The 25,609-nt window shown below is 46.3% G+C and overlaps 1 protein-coding gene across 5 annotated transcripts in view; it reads right to left on the minus strand.

Moving 5' to 3' along the window:
- The window catches only part of BIN3 (bridging integrator 3), a 52,670-nt gene extending 28,097 nt beyond the window's left edge, over window positions 1-24,573 (minus strand). Inside the window, exon 1 of one of the 5 annotated variants that reach the window (XM_021073387.1) lies at window positions 24,210-24,573. In XM_021073387.1, the coding sequence (XP_020929046.1) occupies window positions 24,210-24,316 (107 nt within the window). In that variant the 5' untranslated portion in view covers window positions 24,317-24,573. Of the gene's footprint in view, window positions 1-20,888; window positions 21,013-24,209 lie in introns of those variants that run through there. The other 4 variants (XM_021073390.1, XM_021073389.1, XM_003483383.4 and 1 more) reach the window with 4 other exon arrangements.

A 25,609-nucleotide genomic window follows, 5' to 3' on the forward strand; every position in this document is an offset into this window, starting at 1 on the left:
TGAGATGAGCACTTTCCATTCTGCTGGGTGGTCATTGTTTGTTTTTTCTTTTTAGGGCCAAACCTGCAGTATATTAAGGGTCCAATCAGAGCTTCAGTTGCCAGCCTATGCCACAGTCACAGTAACAAGGGATCCGAGCCACATCTGTAATCTATGCCACATCTTGCAGCAACGCAGATCCTTAACCCACTGAGCAAGGCCAGGGATTAAACCTACATCATCATGGATACTATGTCAGGTTCTTAACCTGCTGAGTCACAACAGGAACTCCTGGGTTTTTTTGTTTGTTTTTGATACATACCTTTGCATTACTAAATAAAAATGTGTGCATTGCAGAAATAAAAACAAAAATAAACAAATGGAAACTAACCAAACTTAACGAGCTTTTGCACAGCAAAGGAAACCATAAACAAACTGAAAAGACAACCTATAGGATGGGAGAAAATATTTGCAAACACTTGACCCACAAAGGCTTAATTTCCGAAATATACAAATAGCTCATACAACTCAACAACAAGAAAACCCCCAAACAACTCAATGGGCAGAAGAACTAAATAAACATTTCTCCAAAAAAGACATACAAATGGTCAATAAGCACATGAAAAGATGCTCAGAATCACCAATTATTAGGAAAATGCAAATAAAACTACAATGAGATACCAATCTACACAGGTAAGAATGGCCATCATCAAAAAGTCTACAAATAAAATGCTGAAGAGGATGTAGAGGAAAGAGAACTCTCCTACCTGTTGGTGGGATGTAAGTTGGTGCAGTCCCTATGAAAAACAGTACAGAAGTGCCTCAAAAAAACTAAAAACAGAGCTACCATATGATCCATCAATCCCATTCCTGGGCATATATCCAGATAAAAATCATAATTCAAAAATATACATGCATCCCAGTGCTCACTGCAGCATTATTCACAATAGCCAAGACATGGAAGCAACCTAAAAGTCCACTGACAAATGAATGGATAAAGATGTGGTACATATATACAATGGAATACTACTCAGCCATTAAAAAGAAAAAAGATGCCATTTGTAGCAACATGGATAGAACTAGAGATTATCATATTAAGTGAAGTAAGCCAGACAAGGACAAATAGCATATATCACATATATGGAATCTAAAATATGACACAAATAGACCTACGTATGAAACAGCAAGACCCACAGACATAGAGAACAGACTTGTGGCTGCCAAAGGGGAGGAGGAAGGAGAGAGATGGACTGGAGTTTGGGGTTAGCAAATGCAAACTATTATACATAGAGTGGATAAACAACAAGGTCCTATTGTATAGCACAGGGAACCAGGGAACTATATTTAATACCCTGAGATAAACCGTAATAGAAAAGCATAAAAAAGAATATATGTATATACATATATATAACTGAATCACTTTGCTGTACAGCAGAAATTAACACACTGTATGTAAATCAACTATCCTTCAATAAAAAAAAATTTTAAGGGTAAAAACAGAGAAAAATGTGTGCATTGACACTTGATTGTTAGGTTTTAGGCCCTAGCTATTGACTTTTTATTTTGGAAGGGGAAGATTTAACTAAACAAACACACCTCTTTTGAGTCTTTATCCCTATTATCCAAAGGCACATTTGCAACTCTGTCTTCTCAAAAGAGTTACACTGATTTGGTTAGACCAATACGAAATCAAAGATTAGGAGCTAATGTGATTTGTTTTCCTTCCTGCATGTGGCAGCCAGCAGACTGTGCAGCCTCAGCCAAACCTTCAGGAGACAGCAGAGTTCCCAAGCCAACCCCCACCCACCTCAGCTAAGCCACTCCCAAATTCCTGACAATCAGAAACTGGTATGGTTGTTGGGAGGCACCAAGTTGTGGGGTAATCTGTTACACGGCAATACAGAACTAAGAATACTGCATAAGTTTTTGCCTTCCCTAAAATAATTTTAGGGAGATCCCACCGTGGCGCAGCGGAACAGAACCTGACTAGTATCCATGAGGATGTGGGTTCGATCCCTGGCCTCGTCAGTAGGTTGGGGAGCCAGCATTGCTGTGAGCTGTGGTGGAGGTGGCAGACGAGGCTTGGATCTGGCGTTGCTGTGGCTGTGGTGTAGACCACCAGCTACAGCTCTGATTCGACCCCTAGCCTGGGAACCTCCATATGCAATGGGTACGGCCTTAAAAAAGAAAATAATTTTTACTTTTCTTTCCCATGCTTGATTTTCTATGTATTCCTAATCATACCTCAGTTGCCTAACACACTCCCAACACATTTCACTAGGATCAGGTGTTCCATCATCGTCCCTTCCAGAAACAGTCTCTACTGGAGCCTTTGACTTGCTCAGGCCTGGACTGGCTGCCTCCACCTTTGCTGTACAGCCACCATCCTCACAGGGCTTCCTTCCTCTTCTAAGATTTTTTCCACCTGGATTCCATGTCTTCCTCTTTCTTGGTTTACATCTCATTTGTGTGGAGAGAAAGAGTGAGCGAGATCATTTCTGAGACTCTGCACAGGCCAAGCCCATTTTATTCTATCTTTACACTAGTTTGACTAGGTATAGAATTATAAGCTGGATAGGAGTTCTTCTAGAATCTTAAAGGCACAAAACGTTTTCACTGTCTCCTCACATCCTGGTACTGCTGTAGTGGTAAGGTCTGAAGCCACTCTGATTCCTGAACTTTGGCCTGCCCTCCCACCCCCTTTTGGCTATGACTGTGGTATTTGGAAGTTTCCAGGCAGGGGATCGAACCCGAGCCACAGCAGCGACAACATGGGATCCTGAACTGCTGGGCCACAGGGAAATCCTGACCTTTTGGTTTTCTTCATGCGAGCTTCAAGGATCACATGTTTGTCCCCTGTGGTGTAAAATTTCACAATGAGGTACCCTGTGGGTTGGTTTTCACCCATTGTGCTGGGGGAGTCACAGGACTCCTTCAATTTGGCAATTTATAATCTTTGGTTCTGGGAGTAAAGAAAACTTTGTTGTTGTTGTTGACCCCTCCCCCCAAGCATTCATTTTCTCTATTTTTTTTATTTCTGAAACTCTTGCAATTCTGATGCCGACCCTCCCTGGCTAGTCCTCTAATTTCTCTATTTTTTTCAATGTTTTCTTATCTTCCAATATTTCTAAAGTTTTCCATTTCTGCTCTGATGTTTTTAACTTTCAACAGCTCTTCTTAATTTTCAGGATGTTCTTTTCTTTGTGGTATCCTGTTTTTTATTTTTATCTTTTTTAACTTTCTTGGACGCCATCTCTCTCTGAGAATCTTCATGATAGCTCAAGAAAAAGTTTCTTCTTCCTTTAAAGCCTCAGTTTCCCTTCAAGTTGCTTTTTTGGTTTGCTTTGGTCTTCATTTTTCATATTAAACATGTCCCTTGGATGAGTGGTGGTAACTCTTGGCTGTCTTCTTGAATATAACACTGGAGACAAAAAAGCTGACAAGAACCTGTGAGTATAACAGACAGAATGACGTCTGTGGTCTGTCGTACAGGATGATCTGGCAGTGAAGTTTGGTTGGGGATCCCTGATACCAGCATCTAGTCTTTTTTCTGGGGAGGTAAACTTCCCTAGAGAAGATTCTTCCATTCTCCTGTGTTGGGAATAAAGGCCCAGCTCACTGTCTTGGGAGCTCAATGAGTAGAAGAGGCCTTGAGTCTGGGGAACTGGGGTTGGGGGTTGGGTCAGTGCTCCAGGCACGTTTATCCACTTCAACCTCCTCTGAAGCCCTGTCCTCACCTGCGCTTGAAGTGGGCCTGGGTTTTGTGGGCCTGAAGCTTATACGACTTTGCATGCTCTTTTTAAGAAGAGATTATGAAATTACAAATATAAAAATAGACCTGAAAGTGAATGTTTATTTAGACAGAGAAAAAGAGCATGATAAATTACAAGTTATGAAAGCTGACAAATAACATGAACATCAGAAAATCAAGAATAACCTCATATTTGAATTAATCATCCACTTGACACACCTTTATATTCATTTCTCTGTATTTTGTTGGCTGCACAGTCTATGATTGCCTTTTCATGGGACACAGAGTTGGTAAATCATTTTCTTAGAGAGAAAAGAAAGATAATTTAGCCTTTTCTCTAGAAGGGTTGATTGAAATTTGTTTTCTGTTACTGACAGTTTAGAAAAGCTTTTTTCCCCCCTGCTTATTGGTAATATATAAATATAACAGAAATTTTCAGATTGTTATAAAATTAGGAAAATCTCATGTTTCTTTCATAAATAAACTGTAAGATTTCAGGGCACATTTCAAATTTTCTTGCACAGTGACTAATCTTAAATGCTCCCTGAATTAATGAGAATAATCAGTTTGTCATTGATGTCCTTGTAGGAGGACATATCATGAGTCTTATGTTATCTTCGTTGTCTTTCATGCTAAATCTGCTAAGAATTTAAATGTTTTAGCAATGTGTTCACATGATTTGCTCCTCCTCTTCAGTAACTAGATTATCAAATAATCACCACTCCTATTGAAAATTGGTCTTATTCTCTTAATGAATTACTAGCTTTCAGTACAATGTGACAATGTTTTGCTACACTTTACTTGATTTCAGGATAATATCTATTGATTTCATTGCTCACCTCTGTCACTTTTGCTTTGTGTTCTATTTTTTATCCAATTTTTCTCTTTGTTATAAAACAAATTTAAAGAGGATCCAAAAAGATACCTATTAGGAGTTCCCGTCGTGGCGCAGTGGTTAACGAATCCGACTAGGAACCATGAGGTTGTGGGTTCGGTCCCTGCCCTTGCTCAGTGGGTTAAGGATCCAGTGTTGCCGTGAGCTGTGGTGTAGGTTGCAGACGCGGCTCGGATCCTGTGTTGCTGTGGCTCTGGCGTAGGCCGGTGGCTATAGCTCCGATTCGACCCCTAGCCTGGGAACCTCCATATGCCAAGGGAGCGGCCCAAGAAATAGCAAAAAGACAAAACAAAAAACAAAAAAACAAAAAACAAAAAGGTACCTATTTGTGCACTTCTAACTCAGGACTCCATAATTTCTCATGTCATTAAAGTTTTTCAAAAAATATCTGTCAAACTGAGGTCAAAACAGCACACTCCCAACTCAACAACCCTCCTCAATAGTCCCATTCCAAGAAAGGTCTATTCTACTCCAAAGCTGCCTGACATGAAGGGTGTATAAAGAAGAAAAAGGATGGGAGGAAGGGGTAAATTAGGAGGATGGGAATAACATATACACACCACTGCATATAAAATAGATTATTAACAAAGAGCTTTTGTCTAGCACAGGGAAATCTACTCAACAGTATGGAATAACCCATATGGGGAAAAGAATGGATTGTGTGTGTGTATTTTATATATATATATTTATATATATATTAATTTATATATATATAATTTATATATATTTATATATATATAATTTATATATATATATAATTTATATATATATATAAATTACATATATATATATAATTGATTCACTCTGTTGTACACCTGAAACTAATGCATTATAAGTCAACTATACTCCAATAAAATTTTTTAAAAAAGGAAGGAGGACAGGAAGGTAGGGGTTTTCTTAAGTGAGTGTAGTATAAATACATTTATGAAGTTTACAGAAACACAGGATCATGTGGACACATGGTTAGGGTTCCTTCCAGGGCCTTGGATGAGGTCCATGCAAGCAAGGGGTCCTGAAGCTTAAGCTTTACTAGTTTCACACAGTAAATCCACCTCTGTGTGCCCAGCAGAGAATCTCCCTGCTCCCCTCTCCGGGGGGTGGGGGCCCTTGGTCCTTCCACAAGGGCGAGACGGGACAGTCGCTGGTGAAGTGGGGCTGGGGAAGAGATGGCATGGCTCGCGACTAATTTATAAACAGCTTTCAAACAGTCCTCCTGATCCCAGTGTTTGCTTCACCCCCACTGACGGGGGTACCTAGGGCCAGTGGTTCCTGAAACTCTGAGGATTCTGTGATGAAAGCTCTTGGTTTTCCTAAAGGCCAGTTTACAATCTGGCTTTCTGGGAACTGCTAACTCAGTTACCCCAAGTAACTACAATCCAGGCCCCAAATGCTGTCACTGCCTCTTCTACTCTCCCTGAATTTATAGATTTTATGTTCAAAAAAAAAAAAAAAAAATCACGGAGTTCCTGTCGTGGCGCAATGGTTAACAAATCCAATTAGGAACCCTGATCCCTGGCCTTGCTTAGTGGGTTGGGGATCTGGCATTGCCGTGGGCTGTGGTGTAGGTCAGACGCGGCTCGGATACCGTGTTGCTGTGGCTCTGGCGTAGGCTGGCGGCTGCAGCTCTGATTAGACCCCTAGCCTGGGAACCTCCACATGCTGCGGGAGCGGCCCAAGAAATGGCAAAAAGACCAAAAAAAAAAAAAAAAAAAAAAAATCAAATCACTTTACTGTGCTTATTGCAGGATTTATGAGGGAGAAACATTTATTCGAATTCTTAGTCTATTTTAAAAATGGGTTATCTTTTTTCTTTAAACTGCTGAATTGGAAGAGTTATTATTTTTTTAAATAGAAGTATAGTTGACTTACACTGTTGTGTTAGTTTCTGGTGTACATCAAAGTGATTCAGTTATACATGTATGTACATTCTTGTTCATATTCTTTTCCACTACGGTTTATTTCAGGATACTGAATATACTTCTCTGTGCTATACAGTAGGACTTAGAGTTCTTTGTATATGCTGGGTGCAAGTCCCTAAGTCTAATAAGATAGATGATTTGCAAGTATTTTCTTCATTTGTGAGTTTTTTCACTCCCCCCACCCCACTTTTTTTGCTTTTAGAGCCATACCCGCGGCATATGGAAGTTCCCAGGCTAGGGGTCAAATGGGAGCTACAGCTGCCAGCCTACGCCACAGCTCACGGCAATGCCGGATCCTTAACCCACTGAATGAGGCCAGGGATTGAACCCGAGTCCTCATGGATCTTAGATTCGTTAACCACTGAGCCATGACCAGAACTCCAAGGGTTATTTTCATATAGTCTTTCACATTTATTTTGTTAGATATTAACATCCCAATGTAACACTTATATGTGAAATTTTTGGCATTACACATCTTAGGTGCATTCCATGGAATTTCATATTTTTGGCTATAGTACAAATGGATTCTCTTTTTCATTTTATCCTCCTGATACCCAGGAAAGCTACTGGATGTTAAATATTTACCCCACAATCAGTCACCATATCTACATACTTAACCTATACAGCCCAAGAAATTTGGTGGGGGGTAAAAAGAAACACAAAAAACAAAAAATTGGGTTCCAAATAGACAGTCATATCATTTGAAAATAACTGCAAAATACCCTCTTCTTCCCCCATATTTGATACAAATTTCTTGTTCCTTGTTACATTAGCTAGAAATTGTAGAAAAATGTCTCTGACTTTAGTAAGAATGCTTTGAGTCTGATCTTCCACTGTTAAAAATAAGGAGGGCTCCCGGTTTCAGCCAGGAAGCCTCCCAAGAGTAAAGAAATATTTTTCTGTTCCTAGTTTACTGAGAGACACAAAGACTGAATTTCTGAATTACATCGATGCCTTTTCAACACGCGTTTAGTTGACCAGTTGGTTCTCCTACAACCTAGTGCTGTGACCAACTGTGCAAATGCTTGTCCTAAGACTGAGCCATCTGTTCATTACTGAAGTCAACTCCGCTTGGTAAAAGGTACATGCTAATTAACTCTGGTGTGCATACATTTTGCTTTCTGATCGTGACATATCAGCACCTCAAGCGCAGAGACTGAATCTTGCGCTTCTTTCCAACTCCTGCAAGTGCTGTACTAGGCACAGTGCTATTTTCAACCTTTTACTGAATGAACAGTCAGTAACTAGGTATTAAGGGCCTCCTCCACGCCTAGCACTATGTGAGGTTCTAGGGACATCAGGATGAATAAGGCAGATTCATTCTATGATCTCATGGAGCTTGGAGTCTGGTTTTCTGCACCAGTAAGCAGGGAATGAATGATTAAATGGATGAGTAAAATGAGTCCACTGCCCCAAGGGCCCTATAAAATGCCATAATTTAGGGTTCCTGAAAAACCTACTCTTAGATGAGGCTATATAAAAGACAAAGGAAGGTAATGCCATTGTCCCTGGTCTCTCGATCCTTGCCTGGCCAAAATACCACCGAAAGAGGAATCACCAGCCACAAGTACCAGCTGGAGTCAAGGGAAAGTGCATTCAGTGGAAACTGAGACAAACGGAGCTGGCCTTTGGCAGTGGCAGTAAAGCCTGGTGACGTTATCAGAGCAGGGGTCAAGGGAAGACATTTTCAAGGGCTTGAGTGGAAAGACGGGTGGAGGAGAGCCTGCTGGGTTTATTCTCAGGCTGCCAAATAGCAAAGGTGCTCCACTCTGCCACAGAAATATCCAGAAAACTGGGGCGGGTGCCCTGATGGAGGGATCAGATTCTCTGCCACTGAGGGGGTGAAAGATGGCGAGAGGAAAGAGCACAGCAACTGCACACCAACCGGCTCCTCTGCCTCTTCTCGGTGACCATCCCCCACCCCCAACTTCATCCTGTGAACAGGAACGCGGGGACACCCTCAGAAGCAGCTGCTTTGGAAAGTGTGTGGCAAGAGTGACAGCATCACAGCAGCTCCGAGGATGGAGCTGCCCTGGCATAGCCGGGCTGATGGGGCATGGGGGTTCACTGGGCTCCGGACTTCAGTTCCTCCTCCTCCCGAGAGCTTTCCTCGGGGTCTCCCCTTGGAATCGGGTACATAGGCAGAGTCTCTTGCTCCCCAGAGAATCCTGATGTTCTGGAAGCCATCAGGCAGGCTGTGAGCTCCCGGCCCCGGACCAGAGTTCCCGACTTGGTTCCACTTGCCATGCCATAAATGTGAGCACCAGAGGGCAGGAGCAAGGGTATTTTGGTCTCAGCAACAAAATGGAGAAAACATGACTCTCAGCCCTACCCTTCCCCAACCCTCAACAGGCCCCACCTCAAAAAGAAAAAAAAGTTCTATGTGTACAGAGGGGAAGGGGGGGAAAAAAGGTTCTATTTTCTTTCACAATAAAGAAAAGTCAACAGGATGTTCTCCAAAGCTACAAATATACTTTTTCAAACAGTAAATATCTCCATTAGCAGCATGATGCCAGCTGGCTAATTCTGTCTGCCTCAGTAAAACCTTTCCCAAAAAACTCCTGCTCTTGTGTAACGTCTATTTACAAAACCAGCTCTTGTGCATTTTCAATTTGCTAGGTTTCTCAATCTTTTGTTTCCCCACCCCCTCCACTGCAGAGGCAGAGATGAGAGGCAGGCCCAGATGGCAGCTGGGTGGGGATCCCCTGGTCACCCCAGCAGATCCCTCGGGCCCCGCCTTCTTCAGAGAGTCTTCCACTTCCATGACCGAGAAGAGCTTAAAAACCTACACCCTCTTCCCTGGCCTTTGCTTGGCCTCCAGAATTTGTTTCCACCGAGACTGAACGGGCCTGGGCCTAGGCCTGGCTGGGGGTGGAGAGAACCAGGCAATGATTCAGTCTACCCCACCCTGTATCTTTCTGATATCTCCAGTTGGGCAAAGATGACAGGGTTTTTTTTTTTTTTTGGTGGGGGGGGGCAGGGGAGAGAGGTGAGAATGAAGGGAGAGCAGAGCAAAGAGTAGGCGGCAGTTGATAGTGGCTGAAATCCTGGCTCCCCGGGGAGTGGTCTGGGCCTGAGTCACTGTCTCGGCAAGAGCAGGAAGGTGGGCGAAAGGCAGCAGCTTCTGCAGGCTGGAAGGATGAGCCCCCCTCCTCCCAGCCTTCTGTCACCCTAGCCTTCTCTGGTCTGAGGCCCCCCAAGGCTACCAGCACCTTGACAATGGGAGAGAGCGTGCGGCGGGCCAGGCCAGGGCTTAGGGGGAGTCAGCTGGCTCCGGTGCGGCAGCTGCTTGTTGGATGCCATCCTCTCTGAAGGGCCAGTTGGCTGCGGTGCCAAGGGCCGAGGCAAGTTCAGTCCCGGCAAGGACGTGAGAGACCGTGTCAGGAGGGGAAATGGGCAGAGCTGTGACTGACCCATTTCCAGCGCCTACGGTCGGCCACAGCCTCTCCGGCCCCACCTTAGTCCTTCCCCTAAATTAGCCGGATCCCAAACCAGAGCACGGAGAACACGAGCCTCGCTGGCCGCCAGTCCGAGGAGGTATGTGTGTGTTTAAAAATAAAAGGCATGACTCTGTGACTTGGCTGATCTGTCACTTGGACCAGAACACTCACCCAGCTCAGCTGTGATCCCTCCTTCCCCATGCTCCCTGGGCTGACCTCTGAGAAGGAAAGACAGACCGAATCCCAGAAATGTCGGGGGAGACAGCCCATTAAAGCAGCCATTTATTGAGCAGCTACTATTGCCGGTTTCCGTGCTAGGTGCTTCCTAGCTTGTCAGCTCATTCAAAGCGGTGCCCTCCCACAGTTCACTCAAGAGACAGTGCCCTGGGTAAGGGGATGTGCCCCGGAGTCAGACTGCCTGGGCTCAAGATCTGCCAGCTGTGAGATGTGCACAAGCTACCTCATCTTCCTGTGTCTCAGTTTCCTTGTCTATAAAATAGGGTCAGAGTGTACCTATCTTAGAGAGTCACCTTAAAAGCTAGATGACTTTAATGGTTCCTGGCCTAGTGTAAGCAGCCTGTAAGTATCTGTCGTAAAGGTCGTAGCGGTGGTATTTTGATGATGATGATCAAACGGAGGCCCAGAGGGGAACCTGAACAAGGTTACACAGAGAAAAGTATGGCCCGGAAACCTGACATGTTCCGGGAGCAGGCGGCAGTTCCACGTCACAAGGCACCACTACCAGGCCCAAGTTAACATATTTGCTTGAAACTGAGTGGTAACTTCCTCCTGAGTAGTGAAAGAATTTGTGGCAGACGTTTGGAGGCTGATGGAGCATCAAAAGGTCAAGAAGAGAGAGGAAGGAAGGCAATTCGGGGAAGAAGTTTGGATTGGTGGGGGCAGCTCTTTAAAAACTTCTCATATTTGATGGACAAATAACTACCTATTCTCATTCTAATTTAAGACAGGAAGAGGTAGAAAGTGGGATTTCCCAGTTCATAAAAGGGAATCATAAGGCATTTGGAGGTGAAAGGTTTGTCCCGCTTATGGAACAAGCCAGAGAGAAGCCTTCGATGGGTTCACAGTGGCTGAGACGCAGACTCTGAGAGACACCAGACCAGCTGGTTAGCTTCTGAGGCACTAGCTTTAATTTCATTCTTACTTCCGTCCCTTACCAACCAGGATTTTTTTTTTTTTCTTTTTAGGGCCACACCCGCAGCATATGGAGGTTCCCAGACTAGGAGTCAAATTAGAGCTGTAGCTGCCGGCCTATGCCACAGCCACAGGAACGCCAGATCTGAGCCCCGTCTGCAACCTACACTACAGCTCATGGCACTTCTGGACCCTTAACTCACTGAGGGGGCCAGGGATCGAACCCGCAACCTCATGGATACTAGTTGGGTTCATTTCTGAGCCACAACGGGAACTCCCCAAACCAGGAATCTTAAAAAGAGCTTTCATGCTACCTTTTCCCCTTATCTGTTAAGGGGCTGGCCCCTAGAAAGCAGGAGGAGGAGGGCTGGATGCAAACTCACCTAGAGACCCACCTCCCTAGGTCATCTCCAGCTTTGTGGCCACAGGAGGCAGTAATTCTCTATGAGGTCAGCCTTGGCCCTGATGCTGGTCAAGAATTACAGAAATACTGTAACCACGCAGAAAAGTATCAAGCATACACAGTAAGTACTCATGTATCTACCACCTAGCGTTGCCAACTTCCTACACTGAGCCATACTTGCTTCAGATCGTATTCTTCAAGCAGTACAACAGCAACGATCCTGCTAAAGCTCCGAGTGTTCCAGCCTGATTCCATTTCCTCCCCTCCTTCCCTGTTATCCTCCAGGTAACCACTACCCCGGACTTAGGGTTTATTCTCATACTTTTACTACATTAGTTTGAATCCATAAGCACAATATATTGTCTTACAAGTCTAGATGATACAAATAGCACAATACTGAATGTATCATTTTGAAACCAGCTTTTAGATTCAGCTTTATGTTTCTGAGATCTGCCCCTGTAGATACACACACAGCTCTCCTTCACTCATTTTCATCACTACATATTTCACTGTGTCATGATACCATGTTTTATTTTCCCATTCTTCAGAGGCTGGACCTCTGCAAACAAAGAAGCCGTGACCACTCCTGTGCAGGTCTGCTGCTGTGCAGGTGGAGAAGTTTCTCTGTGTGAGGGCTAGGCCTGTCTCCTACTGTGTGAGGTGTTGCAAACTCTCAGAGCCATTTTTGTGTCGCTCCTCTGCCCACCTCCACCCCATGCAGTGGCTGCCGGTTCCCACCGCTCCTCATCCTCCAATACTTGGCATTGCCAGACGCAATTTACCATTCTTGCCAGTCCAATGGCGGTGAAATGGCATCTCATTTCTCATTGTTGGTTTAATCTGCTCCTCCCTGACTACAAATAAATGGAACATCTTGGTTTAGGCTTTTGTCCACTTGGGTTTTCTTTTCTATAAGGTGACTCGTGGTTTTCAAATCTATGGAATAAGTTCTTATAAAGGACCAGCCTGGGTTCTTCTGTATTTATTATAACCCCTGACAAACAACCAAATTAACAAACAACACTCTCTCTACCTGGCTGGATTCGCAGAGGTAAATTTCTACTCTAAATATTTTTAACGAACTCCCGGATAAGTGTTTTTCAAAATAGGTTGTATGTAGAATACTCATCACTCACCATTTACACTGCTATGCATTATTCCATCATAAACATATCTCAAAATCCATCATGAAATCAACTAAAGTGGGTCATTCTTTAAAAAACAAAATGGAAGGCGCTCCCATCGTGGCTCAGCAGTTAACGAACCCGACCAGCACCCATGAGGTACGGGCTCAGTCCCCGGCCTGGCTCAGTGGGTTAAGCATGTGGCATTGTGTGAGCTGTGGTGTAGGTTGCAAACAAAGCCTGGATCCCATGTTACTCTGGCTGTGGCGTAGGCCGGAGACCACAGCTCCACTTTGACCCCTAGCCTGGGCACCTCCACATGCTGTGAGTGCGGCCCTAAAAAGACCCAAAAAAAAAAAAAAAAAAAAGCATATATATATATATATAACATCATAGAAAGAATCTCTGTACACATGCAATGTGAAACATGTCAAGTGTGTGTGTGAGCATGCATATCCATTGAAATGAAAGGCATTTCTGACTGCAAATTGTGGTAAAAAAATTTTGGAAGCTACTATCCAAGTTAGTCCCCCTACCAGGATCCATTCTTTCTCTTTTCTGAGTTATCTTGCAGACCACTGCCAAATTAACCTAAATCACTGCTTTTGCCCTGCCACTTCCCTGCTCAAAAACCTTCAATTTCCAAAAGCCTAGGCTCAATTTCAATTCCTCAGCGTGGCAATGAAAGCACTTACAATGTGGCCCCAACTAGAGTGCCAGCTCTCATCCACAAAGCCTCTACCCAAGTCACTATTTACTAAACCCAGGCTGGCTTCCTGACTGTCCGCCCCCAACGCTTTTTTTTTTTTTTTGGTTTTTTTAGGGCTACACCCATGGCATATGGGTTCCCGGGCTAGGGGTTGAATTGGAACTGCAGCTGCCGGCCTACACAACAACGTCAGACTGGAGCCATGTCTGTGACCAACACTGCAGCTCACGGCAACGCCAGATCCTTAACTCACTGAGCAGGGCCAGGGATCAAACCCGTGTCCTCATGGATACAACGAGAACTCTGGCCCCCAACACTCTTGATGCATTCTATCTCCGCACACCTTTTCCACACCATCCTTCTAGCCGGAACCCCCTCCTCTTTCATTCCCCACAGCAACAGGACACCTTTCAGGTTCAGTTAAAATCATACCCTGTTTGAAGGCTTTTTTGATGATGCCACACAGATGTCTAGTGATCCACTGTCATTCCTGTGGACCCCTGTCACTTTCCATATGCTGGTCAAGACAAGGATTGATTTGTGTGTGTGTGTGTGTGTGGCCACGGCCACAGCATATGGAAGTTCCTGGGCCAAGGAACAGCAATGCCGGTTCCTTTAACCCACTGCACCAGGCTGGGGATTGAACCTGCACCTCTGCAGAGATGTGAGGCACTGCAGTCGGATTCTTAACCCACTGTGCTACAGTGGGAACTCCAAAGATGGATTCTTAAAGCCTTTTGAATATCCTCCAACATTTGGCACAGGTCCATGTACATTAAAAAAATGCTCAATATGCAGAGTTCCTGTCTCGGCTTAGTGGAAACGAATCTGACTAGCATCCATGAAGACGCAGGTTCAATCCTTGGCCTTGCTCAGTGGGTTAAGGATCCAGTGTTGCCATGAGCTGCGGTAGAGGTTGCAGACATGGCTCGGATCTGGCATTGCTGTGGCTGTGGCCTAGGCCAGTGGTTACAGCTCTGATTTGACCCCTAGCCTGGGAACCTCCATATGCCACGGGTGCAGCCCTAAAAAGACCAAATAAATAAATAAATAAATAAAGTTCAATATGCATTAAATCCACAAAGATTCACTGAGGACTATCTACATGCGACAAACTATACTGGGCTCTATTTAAATGCATTAGCCACCAGAACAATGGATTTAGGAAAACAACTTTAATAGCGTAATTGCCAATTTGAAAGTTACCTCAATAGATTTACTTAAACAGTATAATACTTAAGGAAACTTTTTTTTTTTTTTTTTTTTTTTGTCTTTTTGCTATTTCTTGGGCTGCTCCTGCGGCATATGGAGGTTCCCAGGCTAGGGATCGAATCACAGCTGCAGTTGCAGCTGAAGCCTACGCCACAGTCACTGCAACACCGGTTCTGAGCTGCATTTATGATCAATGCCGCAGCTTGCAGCAACGCTGGATCCTTAACTCACTGAGCAGGGCCAGGGATTGAACCTGCATCCTCACACAGACAATATCAGTTCTTAACCCACTGAGCCACAGTGAGGACTCCAAGAAAACATCCTTGACTAAGAAGTTGTAGAATTCAATATACTTGACTCTTTTCAACTACTCTTTCCAAAGTCCCTTCACCTCTTTTTTTTTTTTTTTGTCTTTTTAGGGCTACACCTGAGGCATATGGAGGTTTCCAGGCCAGGGGTTGAATTGGAGCTACAGTTGTTGGCCCACGCCACAGCCACAGCAACACGGGATCCTAGCTGCGTCTGCAACCTACACCACAGCTCGAAGCAATGTGGGATCCTTAACCCATGGAGGGAGGACAGGGATCGAACTTGCATCTTCATGGATGCTAGTCTGTTAACCACTGAGCCACGACGGGAACTCCCCTCACCTCTTATTGTAAACAGCTCTTTGAAGGAAACCACCCTCTGCAGGAAGCCCCCTTTCTTGCTATGTTAGCAAAATTACACTGTAACTAATCTTTAAACCAGGCACCCCCATGGCTCAAGTACACCTTTCAAATCGTTTCGTCATAGGATACTTTGCCTAAGTTGTCACTTCTATCTGTAGGTCAAAGAAGCAGAAATGAATAAGTAATTAACAGGTACCGTGATCTCTTCCCTAGCTTCTTCCCTTTCAGCAAGCAATCTCCCGAACAAACCGTATGACCAAACCATGTGAACAAGACAATCTAGAGGAAGATCACAGAGTCAACAAGGCTGCCCAAGGAGGGGGATGGCAATGACTCGGACCCCCGATCTCAAGGATTAGCTGATATTACTTCCCGTTTCCCTTTAAAAGCTTTGGTGGCCAAGAAGAATCTTTGGACACGCTTTTTGCAAGACGCTGAGTCTACCAACTCCCCAGATTGCCAGCATTCTGACTAAAGGCACCTTTCCTTTCCACCATTTGTGAGTACTGACTTTGTAAGCAGCCAGCAGAGACTAGATTCAATAACACTTACAAACAGCTAAAATAAGAGTTTTACACTGTGCCCCAAATGATGCTGAACATAATCTCCCAGCGCCCTGTCTTCTAGGCATTACCATGCTCTTCGCTGAGAAGGAAGAAGCTTGGGGAGAGCGTGGCCTGACCACAAGTCACAGCAGTGAGTGGTAAGGCCGCCCCAGGCAGGGAAGCCCCACGGTAGGAAGAAGCTGAAATGGTCCAGAATAGCTGCAGGCCTGCAGGACGGAGGGCTTCCTCTGTCACGTCATGTATGTTGTGTGTGCTAACTTTCTGTACTCCCCAATCTGCTTGCACCCACATGGCCTAGCAAAGTCAAACACCTTCCTGTGGGATCCAGTCAGCTTGGGAATGGTCCTCCGCTTTCCTAAAGTCCCTATTTAAGCACAGCGAACACTCAAAAGATGCAGGTTTCGGTTCTAGTTCTTCCAGGTCCTCCCTGAGGGAATCAAGTAAGCAAGCTGTCAAAGGGAGATAAATCAGGCCTCAACTGCAAACTTCAAAGGGTAGATGTGAGGATGAAATCCAATAATGGGTGGGAACGTAATTTGCAAATAGTTATACAAATGTAAGCCAGAGGGAAAAGAGACTCCGCTGAGAAAATGTTTGCACTGTCCTTTCTTTATATTCCATCCATTTAACGATTACTGCTTAGGTGCCCACTACGTGCAAGACTGTATGTGTACACACAGATGAAGTCTGTGGGTCCTGCTCTCTTGGCTTTTATGTGGGAGGGAGGTGCACGTTTGTGGTGTGTGGACAGTGTGGAAGTGCTACAGGAGAAGCACCACGGAGTTTGAGAATAAAGGAGCTTGGGCAGGGGGTGGGCAGGGAAGAGAACAGAGACAGCCCTGCCCAGGGAGTCTGAAAGTCATGTCCTATTTTTTTTTTTTTTTTTTTTGGCTGCACCCAGGGATCAAATCTGAGCCACAGCTGCAACCTATACCACAGCTGCAGCAATGCTGGATCTTTAACCCACTGCACTAGGCCAGGGAATCAAACCTGTGCCACTGCAGAGACAACTCAGGACCCTTAATCTGCTGTGCCATAGCAGGAACTCCTGGAAACTACTTCTTTATGTTAACAAGAGGACACTGAGAGGCTCTTGGCTTCAGGAAGTGGCCTGTAGATTTTGCACTTTTCTTTTTTCTTTTCTTTCTTTCTCTTTTTTTTTTTTTTTTTTTTTTTTTTTTTTGTCTTTTTAGGGCTGAACCCGCAGCACATGGAGGTTCCCAGGCTAGGGGTAGAATCAGAGCTGCAGCTGCCAGCCTACGCCATAGCCACACTAGATCTGAGCTGTGTCTGTGACCTACACCCTAGCTCACGGCAATGCCGGATCTTTAACCCACTGAGCAAGGCCAGGGATCAAACTTGCATCCTCATGGATACTAGTCAGATTCATTCCTGAGCCACGACAGGAACTCCCATGCACAGTTTTATCTTCAAACTTTTCCTGAGCGAAGGCAAGTCAGTAAAGAGGAACAGAGTCCTGTTCACACATTCAGTAAACGTTTACTGATTTCTGGGAACAGTGCTAGGGATAGAATGGTGACCAAGAGACAATTTCTGTTTTCAACAGCTCACACGCTGGTGGGCTGACTGCAAAGTAAGTCAACAATTCCAGTACAGATGCTAATCAGGGTCAGAGGAAGGGTGCCCCCACTCTGCTGGGCAGGGTGTGGAGGGCCATTCAGGGAAGACTCTCAGGGGAGGTGAAGCCTGCCCTGACTCTTTAAGGATGAGTGGATGCTGGCCTGGTGGACAGGAGGTGGAGTGGAGTGGGGGTAAAGGGCATCTCAGTCAGAGGGGACAGCACGTACATACAAAGGAGCAGGGTCAAGCAGGAGAAACTTGGACACGGGAATGATCAGGGGACAGCCAGATCCAGAAAGCCTCTATAAACTATGGCCCAGAGTTAGGCCTTTATCTTGAAAATGATGGGGTGGGTATTCAAGGTGAGAATGGGAAAAAAGGAAAAAAGAAAAATAGGATGCTCCCTGAGGAATATCAATAATTAAGGGGCAGACAGAGGTAGAAGAGCCCAGAAGGGTCAGGGGGGAAAAAAAAAACCCTATCCGCAGTTTCCATTCTTTTCACAACAGACTTGGGTGACAAAGCGTCAGTTGGGATTATCCAATTCCATGTTATGGTTGGAGAAAACAAGACAGAGAAAGGCTCAGTGCCCGACCAGACCACACTGTGAATGAGGGAACTATAACCTGAACTCAGCACTCCAACTCCTACCAAATTTATCTGCTCTGACTTTAATTTCCTTTCTATGAGTCAAACCCCCAAATCTCTAGGTACAGGATGACTTTTCCCAGTAGTGTTCCTTTTTCCTTGTCATTGAAGCCTAAGATCAGCATCAAGGAGCATGGTTCCAAGGCAGACTTCACTCCTAGAGATAGCTAAGCAAGATTAAGTTCACTGTCTGTAATTCAACTTAATACTCCCTCCATGCCATAATAAAAACGCGCACGTGCGCGCGTGCACACACATGCTTGTGCACACACACACACACAGGAAGGAGGTGGGGAAAGCAGAAGCACTTGGCTTGGGGCCAAGAGATAGATCATCAAATGTCTTCTCCCAAGCAGGATCCACCACTGGGCCTTCTTGCTAAAGGGCAGATAGGTAGATGGGTGGATGAGTAGATGGTGCAGGAAGGAAACAGGGGCCCACTAAACAAACAGGGAGTGGGCGGGCTGCATGCACAGAGGAAGCAGAGAACAATGACCTCTCACTCTTCATGCAAAGTCCACAGTGTGCAAAGGGCACCAATACTGGACAATTTCTCACTGTGACATTTTGAAAGCCCAGCCTAGCCCAGAACAATGGTTACCCTCTGGGGACCATGGGCTGCGTGCCCCTAGGCCTTATTCAGTGATAGCTGGCAGATCCCATGGGCTTAGTGAACTTGACCTGGGGCATCAGCCTCCCAAGACGGCTGTACTATACGTCACTCTGGTCTCTTCCCCCACTGAGCATTCCGATCTTGGATGAATGGATGGATTCATTCTGGGAGCAGGAAAACCACTCCAGGAGTGAATCAGAAGGACCCAGCCCAGGTCCCCTTGCCAGCCATTGAGCCAGGAACTGAGTGTGATTGTGCACCCAGGCGCTGGTGCTGTTCCCCTCTCAGGGAGAGGGGGTCATGGTCCACGCAAGAGATGACGTAGAAGCCATCAAGAGAGGAAGAAGAAAGAATCTCAGCCTTGAGGAACAAAGCCACCCTTTTGGTTGTGACCCTCGGTCCAAGAAGGTGCCAAGATGTGTGTGTACTGGTAAATGAATTCTACTGGATAAAAATCTCAGCTTTGGCTGAACAGTACTTGTCAATTTCAATTCTCTCCAGCCTGACACACTTCAGGAAATAGGCTACTAGTCTTTCCGAAAAAAGCTTTCTGCAAGGCAGGTGGAAACAATGAGCCACAGATAACCCAGAGAATCCTTTACCTTTAGTGGTCTCTGCTCTCCTCTTCTCCCAGTTTGTGAAGAAAAGGTTAATTCATGTTAAGAGTTGCTAATGCCAATCTAAGCAATATAAAGCACCTGTCCTTTCTGCTGTTCTCCTTAAGAAATTAGGCAAGAGAACTCTGAGATTCAAGATGCATCAGACAAGAAGGCATCTACATCACAAGGTCAGGGGATCCAGGCTGTCCCTTTAAGGAGGTAATTCCTCTAGAAAAAGGAAATTGAAGGACTGCCACTTTGCCCATAGCTAACTAGGTTATAACAAGATGGGAAAGTTAGCTTTTTAAGGCTCCAGCCCCCTATTGGCATCCTGGAGCAAAGGAGGAGGGAGGAAGAGCAGCTCCTGCTGGGGCTTGTTAGGGGATTGCTCGAGGCTGCCCTCCATGTGCTGGTGCTGTCTGTCTGTCAATCTTCCTCTAAGAAGCATGGGGAAGCGGGGGAGACAGAATGGCTTACATTTTACATTAGAGAGCTGTCCTTGACACTGACTGACATTAGCTGCTTGTGGCCAGAGCTTAGTCTCCACTGATGGCCAAAGGTGAGTCTGCAGGAACCTTCCTGAATGATATTCTACTATCTTCGCTCATTCCCAGTTCTTGTGCACTTACTTTTCGTAGAGAAACAGGCTAGACTTCGCGGAGAGTGGCAAACTTTTCCTATGCTAATGGGACCTGAATTCCAAAAGGGTTGATTCATCTGATACCTCTTCAGAGGTCAATGCATTTATACACGCACATTGTAGGTGGATCCTCTGAGGTTTGGGATTGTGGATATGCAGGCCCTTGGGCCTGAAGGTAAAATCCTTTGGGCAAATTGAGTTTTACTAAAGAAATAAACCATTAAACATTATGAAGTGTTGATTTTACAAGCCAAGTATCACATATCACATTGTTCCAAAGCAACATACCTGCCAGCTCTGGAGTTGTGCCTCTACTACTCTTTAGACTCCCTGGCTTCTTTACTCCTGGCCTAATAGTTCCCATAACGTTTAAGCTTACTTACGTTTATTTGAGAGAAAGCAGAGTGGGTAATGGCTTTAGAAACAATTAAAATTAATCCCATCCCATACTGGGACTCCGGGTGTATAACTCTGGCTCCTTCCAAAAGAAAAGCAAGTTTTGCCTCTGGAAGTCTTAGTGAGGCAAAAACTACTCATCTGAAAGCTAGTGGGTTTTGATTCGTGAACTGGGCCCAGAGAGAGGGCCATGACTCTGGGGTTGATGGGAGCGGTGGAGAGACGTCCACGGTGGGGAAAGAAGTGGATATTTCGGTGAGTAGGGCACAGGGAAGAAGTCCCTCATTTCACGTTGGTGAGAGAACACGGATGGGACCGGCTCCTTGAAACAGGAGTCGGGTAGCAGACTCGGGATCTCAGGCTAAGGGGTCCCCGCCCCACCTCCTGGTGAGTCCTGCCGAGAGATGGAGCTTCTGAAAGCACTGGAGGAAAGTCCTAGAACGACCCTAGAGCAGGGGCCAGTCGGGCAATGCTCTGGGACGGAGGGTCCGCGGGCAGCGCGGGCCAAGGAACTCAACTCAGACGGACTCAGGGCAAAGCGCATTGCGGGCCGGGGGCTCCGGCGAACCCGCCGCCTGGGCCTCACTCACCAGCTCATGGTCCCGAACCTGGCCCTGCAGCCGGGGTCCTCAGCCGCAACTCTGTCCTGGGGGATCACTTCCGGATTTAACCAGTTTCCAGGAAGTGACGTGAGCCCCGCCCCTTCTGCCCGGAAGAGGCTCTCGGGAGGGGCGGGGCCCGGCGCGTTAACCCTTCTGCTGCCGCGTACTTCCGCGGAGTTGCCCTAGCCCGCGACCCTCACGCGTAGGTTTAGGGGATCCCGAAAGGCTCAGCCAGTGGCGAGGGCAGGAGGACCCCGGGAGCCATTTCTGCCTTAAACGCGGACTTGTACAATTCTCTTCCGCTGACCACACGTGTCGCCTAGCCGGGCATTGCCTTAGTTTTTCAGTCTGTAAAGAGATTTCTCAGCCAGGGACAGTAACAGTAATTATCGGGGGGGGGGGGGTAAGGAGCGATGGAGGAGGGGGTGTGAGGGAGACCCACATTCTCATTATTATCTTTTGTATCGTTTACATTTTGTACCCGGTGCATGGTTACCTGATACAAACAAAAAAACAAATGGATCTTTTCGCTCCTCCAAGATGGCACAGGGCTCTGAAAAGAAATGGAATAGGTGCTTTCCAGGTTGGAATGTTTGGTGGATTTACTCAGCAGAAGACAAAGAGTAAGGGTTGCTCCTAGTCTTCCAGCCTTGCCTCCGCGCTCCCCACTACAGAACTTTGATGTGAAGGGTCTCATTCTTTCTACTCAATCTTTTAACATTCATTGAGCTTCTACCATGTGTCAGCACTATGCTAACTTCAAGGATACAACCATGAGAAAGCATGGAAACCTGCCCTTATGCCCTCTCAGAGTTACTTACCTGGAGGGAGAAGTAAACAGGCAATTAGGTAATAAAGTATGATGGGAAAGACTAGGACACCGTGGCAGCCTGTAAGGGGGCCACCTAAAAGGCACAGGGGGTTTTAGTGAGGGCTTTTAGGAGGAGTCAATATGCAAGCCACATCCTGAAGGCAAATCAGGCTTGTGCCAGGTGAGTCTGAGGGGAAGGCCGGGGAGGGTCCAGGCAGAGGGTACCTATCGCGGCTGAGAAGAGGACTGAGTTCCAGGCAAGTAGCTCACTTGCCTTGGGTCTTCCAAAGTCCCTCCTAAGCTGGTCTGGACCACGTTAGCCTCTTCACCCCCCTAAACCTCCCTGCCTTAGAGAGTGGCAGGCAGTGAGGCTGGGTGGGTAACTGCTGGGTCCCCAAAGGCCTTCTCTCTCGGAATTCTCCCCCTTCAAAGGGGCTCTAGTGTTTTAGGGGCCGCTTGGCGAGTAGCTAAGCCAATGAATTAGAACACAAGACCTGGATGCTTTGTTCTGCCCACCCAGGGCAGGGTGGAGGGGCTTGGCTTGTGGGAAACGGGGACTCAGAAGATGGTCCACAGGAGGTAGTCTTTCATTTATATTTTCTGTTCCCATTCCTGGGGGCCTAGAGTGTGACTCAATAGAGATTTTCCATTGGAGGATGGGCCCCCAAGCTCATCACACAGATCAGCTTCATCACCATGTCATCCCTCAGGAAACAGACCAAAGTGAGCAGTAAAGCAGCCTTGAAGAGTAAAGAGGAGACAGAGAAGTCACCCAAGAGTGGGCAGGGGAGGGACAGTCCTTGCTGCTTTGCACAGGGTATGGTGGATGGACGGAGGATGCTGTGTGTTTATGAGCCTCCTGGAATTTCAGCACCTGTGGATGGCTCCCCCACCTGCTTCCTCTTTTCCCCATCCTCTCTCTCCTTGTTATTGCCCCAGAGTGCTAAAGAATGTCCACATATTAGCCTAGGCAACCGCCATATCCCAGGGGAGTTCTGTTTCAGGAAACCACATCCTGCTGGCCAAGAATGATGAGTTCTGGACTAGGAATTTGGGGAGTGGCGTTGTCTCTGCAGCAGCTCAGGTTGCTGAGGAGGCATGGATTCAATCTCCAGCCTGGTGCAGTGGGTTAAGGATCTTGCGTTGCTGCAGCTGTAGCATATGCTATGGCTGTGGCTTGGATTCAGTTCCTGCCCCGGAAACTTCCATGTGCTTTGAGTGCAGCCAAAAAAAAAAAAAAAAAAAAAAAATCTGGAGGAGTCCTGGGCTCTTGTTCTTTGATCCTACAGTTGACCTCAGACACGTCACATCTCTCTGGGCCTTGGTCTCTTCATCTAGAGGATGGATCACATCACCAAGTACCAAAGTTGCCAGTATTTTGAGATTCCAAGTTAACTACTGACTCCAGAAGCCCTCAGGAAACAGGAGAGTGGGGAAGGCAAGTGAGATGGGGTCTGAACAGAGAGGCAAGACCAGAGAGGTGAGCAGGTGGGAGGAAGCATTGCTACCTTGGGATGAAGCCAAACGTATACTTTGGGGAGATGGGAGAGGGATGGAGTGGGAGTTTGGGATTAGCAGATACACAGAGTGGATAAACTTGGTGTTCCCATCGTGCTGCAGTGGTTAACGAATCTGACTAGTAACCATGAGGTTGCGGGTTCAATCCCTGGCCTCGCTCAGTGGGTTAAGGATCTGGCGTTGCTGTGAGCTGTGGTGTAGGTTGCAGATGCGGCTCGGATCCTGCGTTGCTGTGGCTCTGGCGTAGGCTGGCAGCTACAACTCTGATTAGACCCCTAGCCTGGGAACCTCCACATGCCACGGGTGCGGCCATAGAAAAGGCAAAAAGACAAAAAACAAAAACAAAACAAACAAAAAAATAGGCTCCTACTATATAGCACAGGAAACTCTATTCAGTGTTCTGTGATAAACCATGATGGAAAAGAATTTTTTTTTTTTTATGCTTTTTTTTATTTTTTATTTTTTTTTTTTAGGCGTTCTGTGATATGCGTTCACAGGTTATCTAATGGAGCTGTAGCGCTGTCTACACCACAGCCACAGCAACCAGATCCAAGCTGTCTTCGACCTACCACGCTCACGCACACCATGATCTTCAACCGCTGATGAGCCAGGATCGAACCCACAACCTCATGGTTCCTAGTCGGATTCGTTAACCACTGTGCCACGACGGGAACTTCGGAAAAGAATTTTTAAAAAAGAATTTCTAAGTAAAACTGAATCATTTTGCTGTATAGCTGAAATTAACACAATTGTCAATCACCTATATTTCAATAAATAAATAATAGAAAGTAAAAGGGGAAAACATGTACCTTCTGGAAGGGAAGGATTCCACCTGAGGCCCTACTGGGGCTCTGCTTCTCATCTTCAACCCCAAACCTTCCACGTAGACAGCAGGACCTTGGAGGAGACTGGCAAGCAGACTGGCCTCCCAGGAGTCTGTCAGGGGAGCACCTGCTCCGAGCTGGGCCCCATTTCCTTACCTGTGGCTCACTGGCTCAGCTTGGCGTGCGATGGGCTGAGGGTGGAGGCTGGGCTGGGGCAGGCAGCCTGCTCTCCTCTGGACCCACAAGCTTCCCTCCGTGAGCATGGTGTGCCATGTGGCATTGATCCCGGGGGGAGCTGAACTCAAAGAAGCACAAACACCAACCACTGTTGTGGAAAGTTCAGCTGCAGGGTCTCCAGACCCGGGGTTGGGAGCTGTGTCTCTCTCTTCTGTGACCAATGCACCATTCAGGCCGACCCTGACCTTCTGGGGGTGGAGTGGGAGAGAATATGAGCAAATTCGGTTTCTGAGTGGAGGAGCTTTGGGTGCTCCTGGTTTCAAGCCCGGTAACTACTGCTCCCTCCCCAGAAGTCTGAGCTAGAAGTTAAAACTTCCCTGTTCAGGTGGCAGGGATCTGCTTTAGTGGCCAAAGCTATTTACTAGAGGGCAAACAGCTGAAGAACCAGCTCTGCCATCAGACCACAGACTTCTCTCTGGAGCTTTTCATGCAGAAGTTGGTAATCAGGTGCTTCCCATTGACTCTCACCTCTGAGGTTTTCATACGTGCCCTCTCTCAAATTCCCCACACAGAGGTCTAGGGCTGATCTAACTCCTCTCCATGCCAGCCTCTAGGCAGCTAAGAGTAAGGATTCTAGAATGGATCTGAGCCGTTAGGGGCTTCATGAGAACAAGGCTGAGACTGAGGGAACCAAGTATGAAGGAGCCAAATTGATGGGCTGAGCTCCCTTGTAGCCCTGAAGGTCTTTGTATCTCAGGGAGGCTCCTGCTGCAGAAATTAAGCAGCAGGTTTCTACATAGTTTCACTCCCTGCTTCTTCCTATTCTGCACCTGTGCAGCAAGATGCCTCAGAACAACAGAATTCTCTGGGCGGTCATAGGCCAAGGACATGGGAGAGGAGTGAGGGTGGGAGAAGATGGAGGGTCTCAGAGTGAGACTTTCCAGTGGTGGGGAGCCCACATGGATGGTCAAAGGTCAGGGTGAAGTGGCAAACTAGAAGCTGGGATGGCAAGCAGAGGTCAGGGCCAGGAAGAGCTGTCTGGATCCTGGCTCTGCCTCCGAGTGGCTTGAGGGAGTCTCTTCTCTCCTCAGGGCCTCATCTTCCTTGACAGTAAGAGTCTGATTAGATCTCAGACTGCTTGTTGCTGGCTGCCTGGAGTGCTCTGTTGAGGATTCTGGGAAATCTTCTATTGATGGGGAAAGTCTGTGATTGATTAGCAATGTCTGCCATGGATGAATAAAGGGAATGGGATCGTATACATTCCTCTTTATTATTTTGTTATTTTTATGCATTAATGGAGCACTCATGATGTGCCAGCACTATTCTAAGCAGTTCACATTTAATCTTTACAACAACGCTACAGGGTAGGTAGGTATTAT

Source organism: Sus scrofa, chromosome 14 (genome assembly GCF_000003025.6).
Source record: "Sus scrofa isolate TJ Tabasco breed Duroc chromosome 14, Sscrofa11.1, whole genome shotgun sequence".
Taxonomy (NCBI): domain Eukaryota; kingdom Metazoa; phylum Chordata; class Mammalia; order Artiodactyla; family Suidae; genus Sus; species Sus scrofa.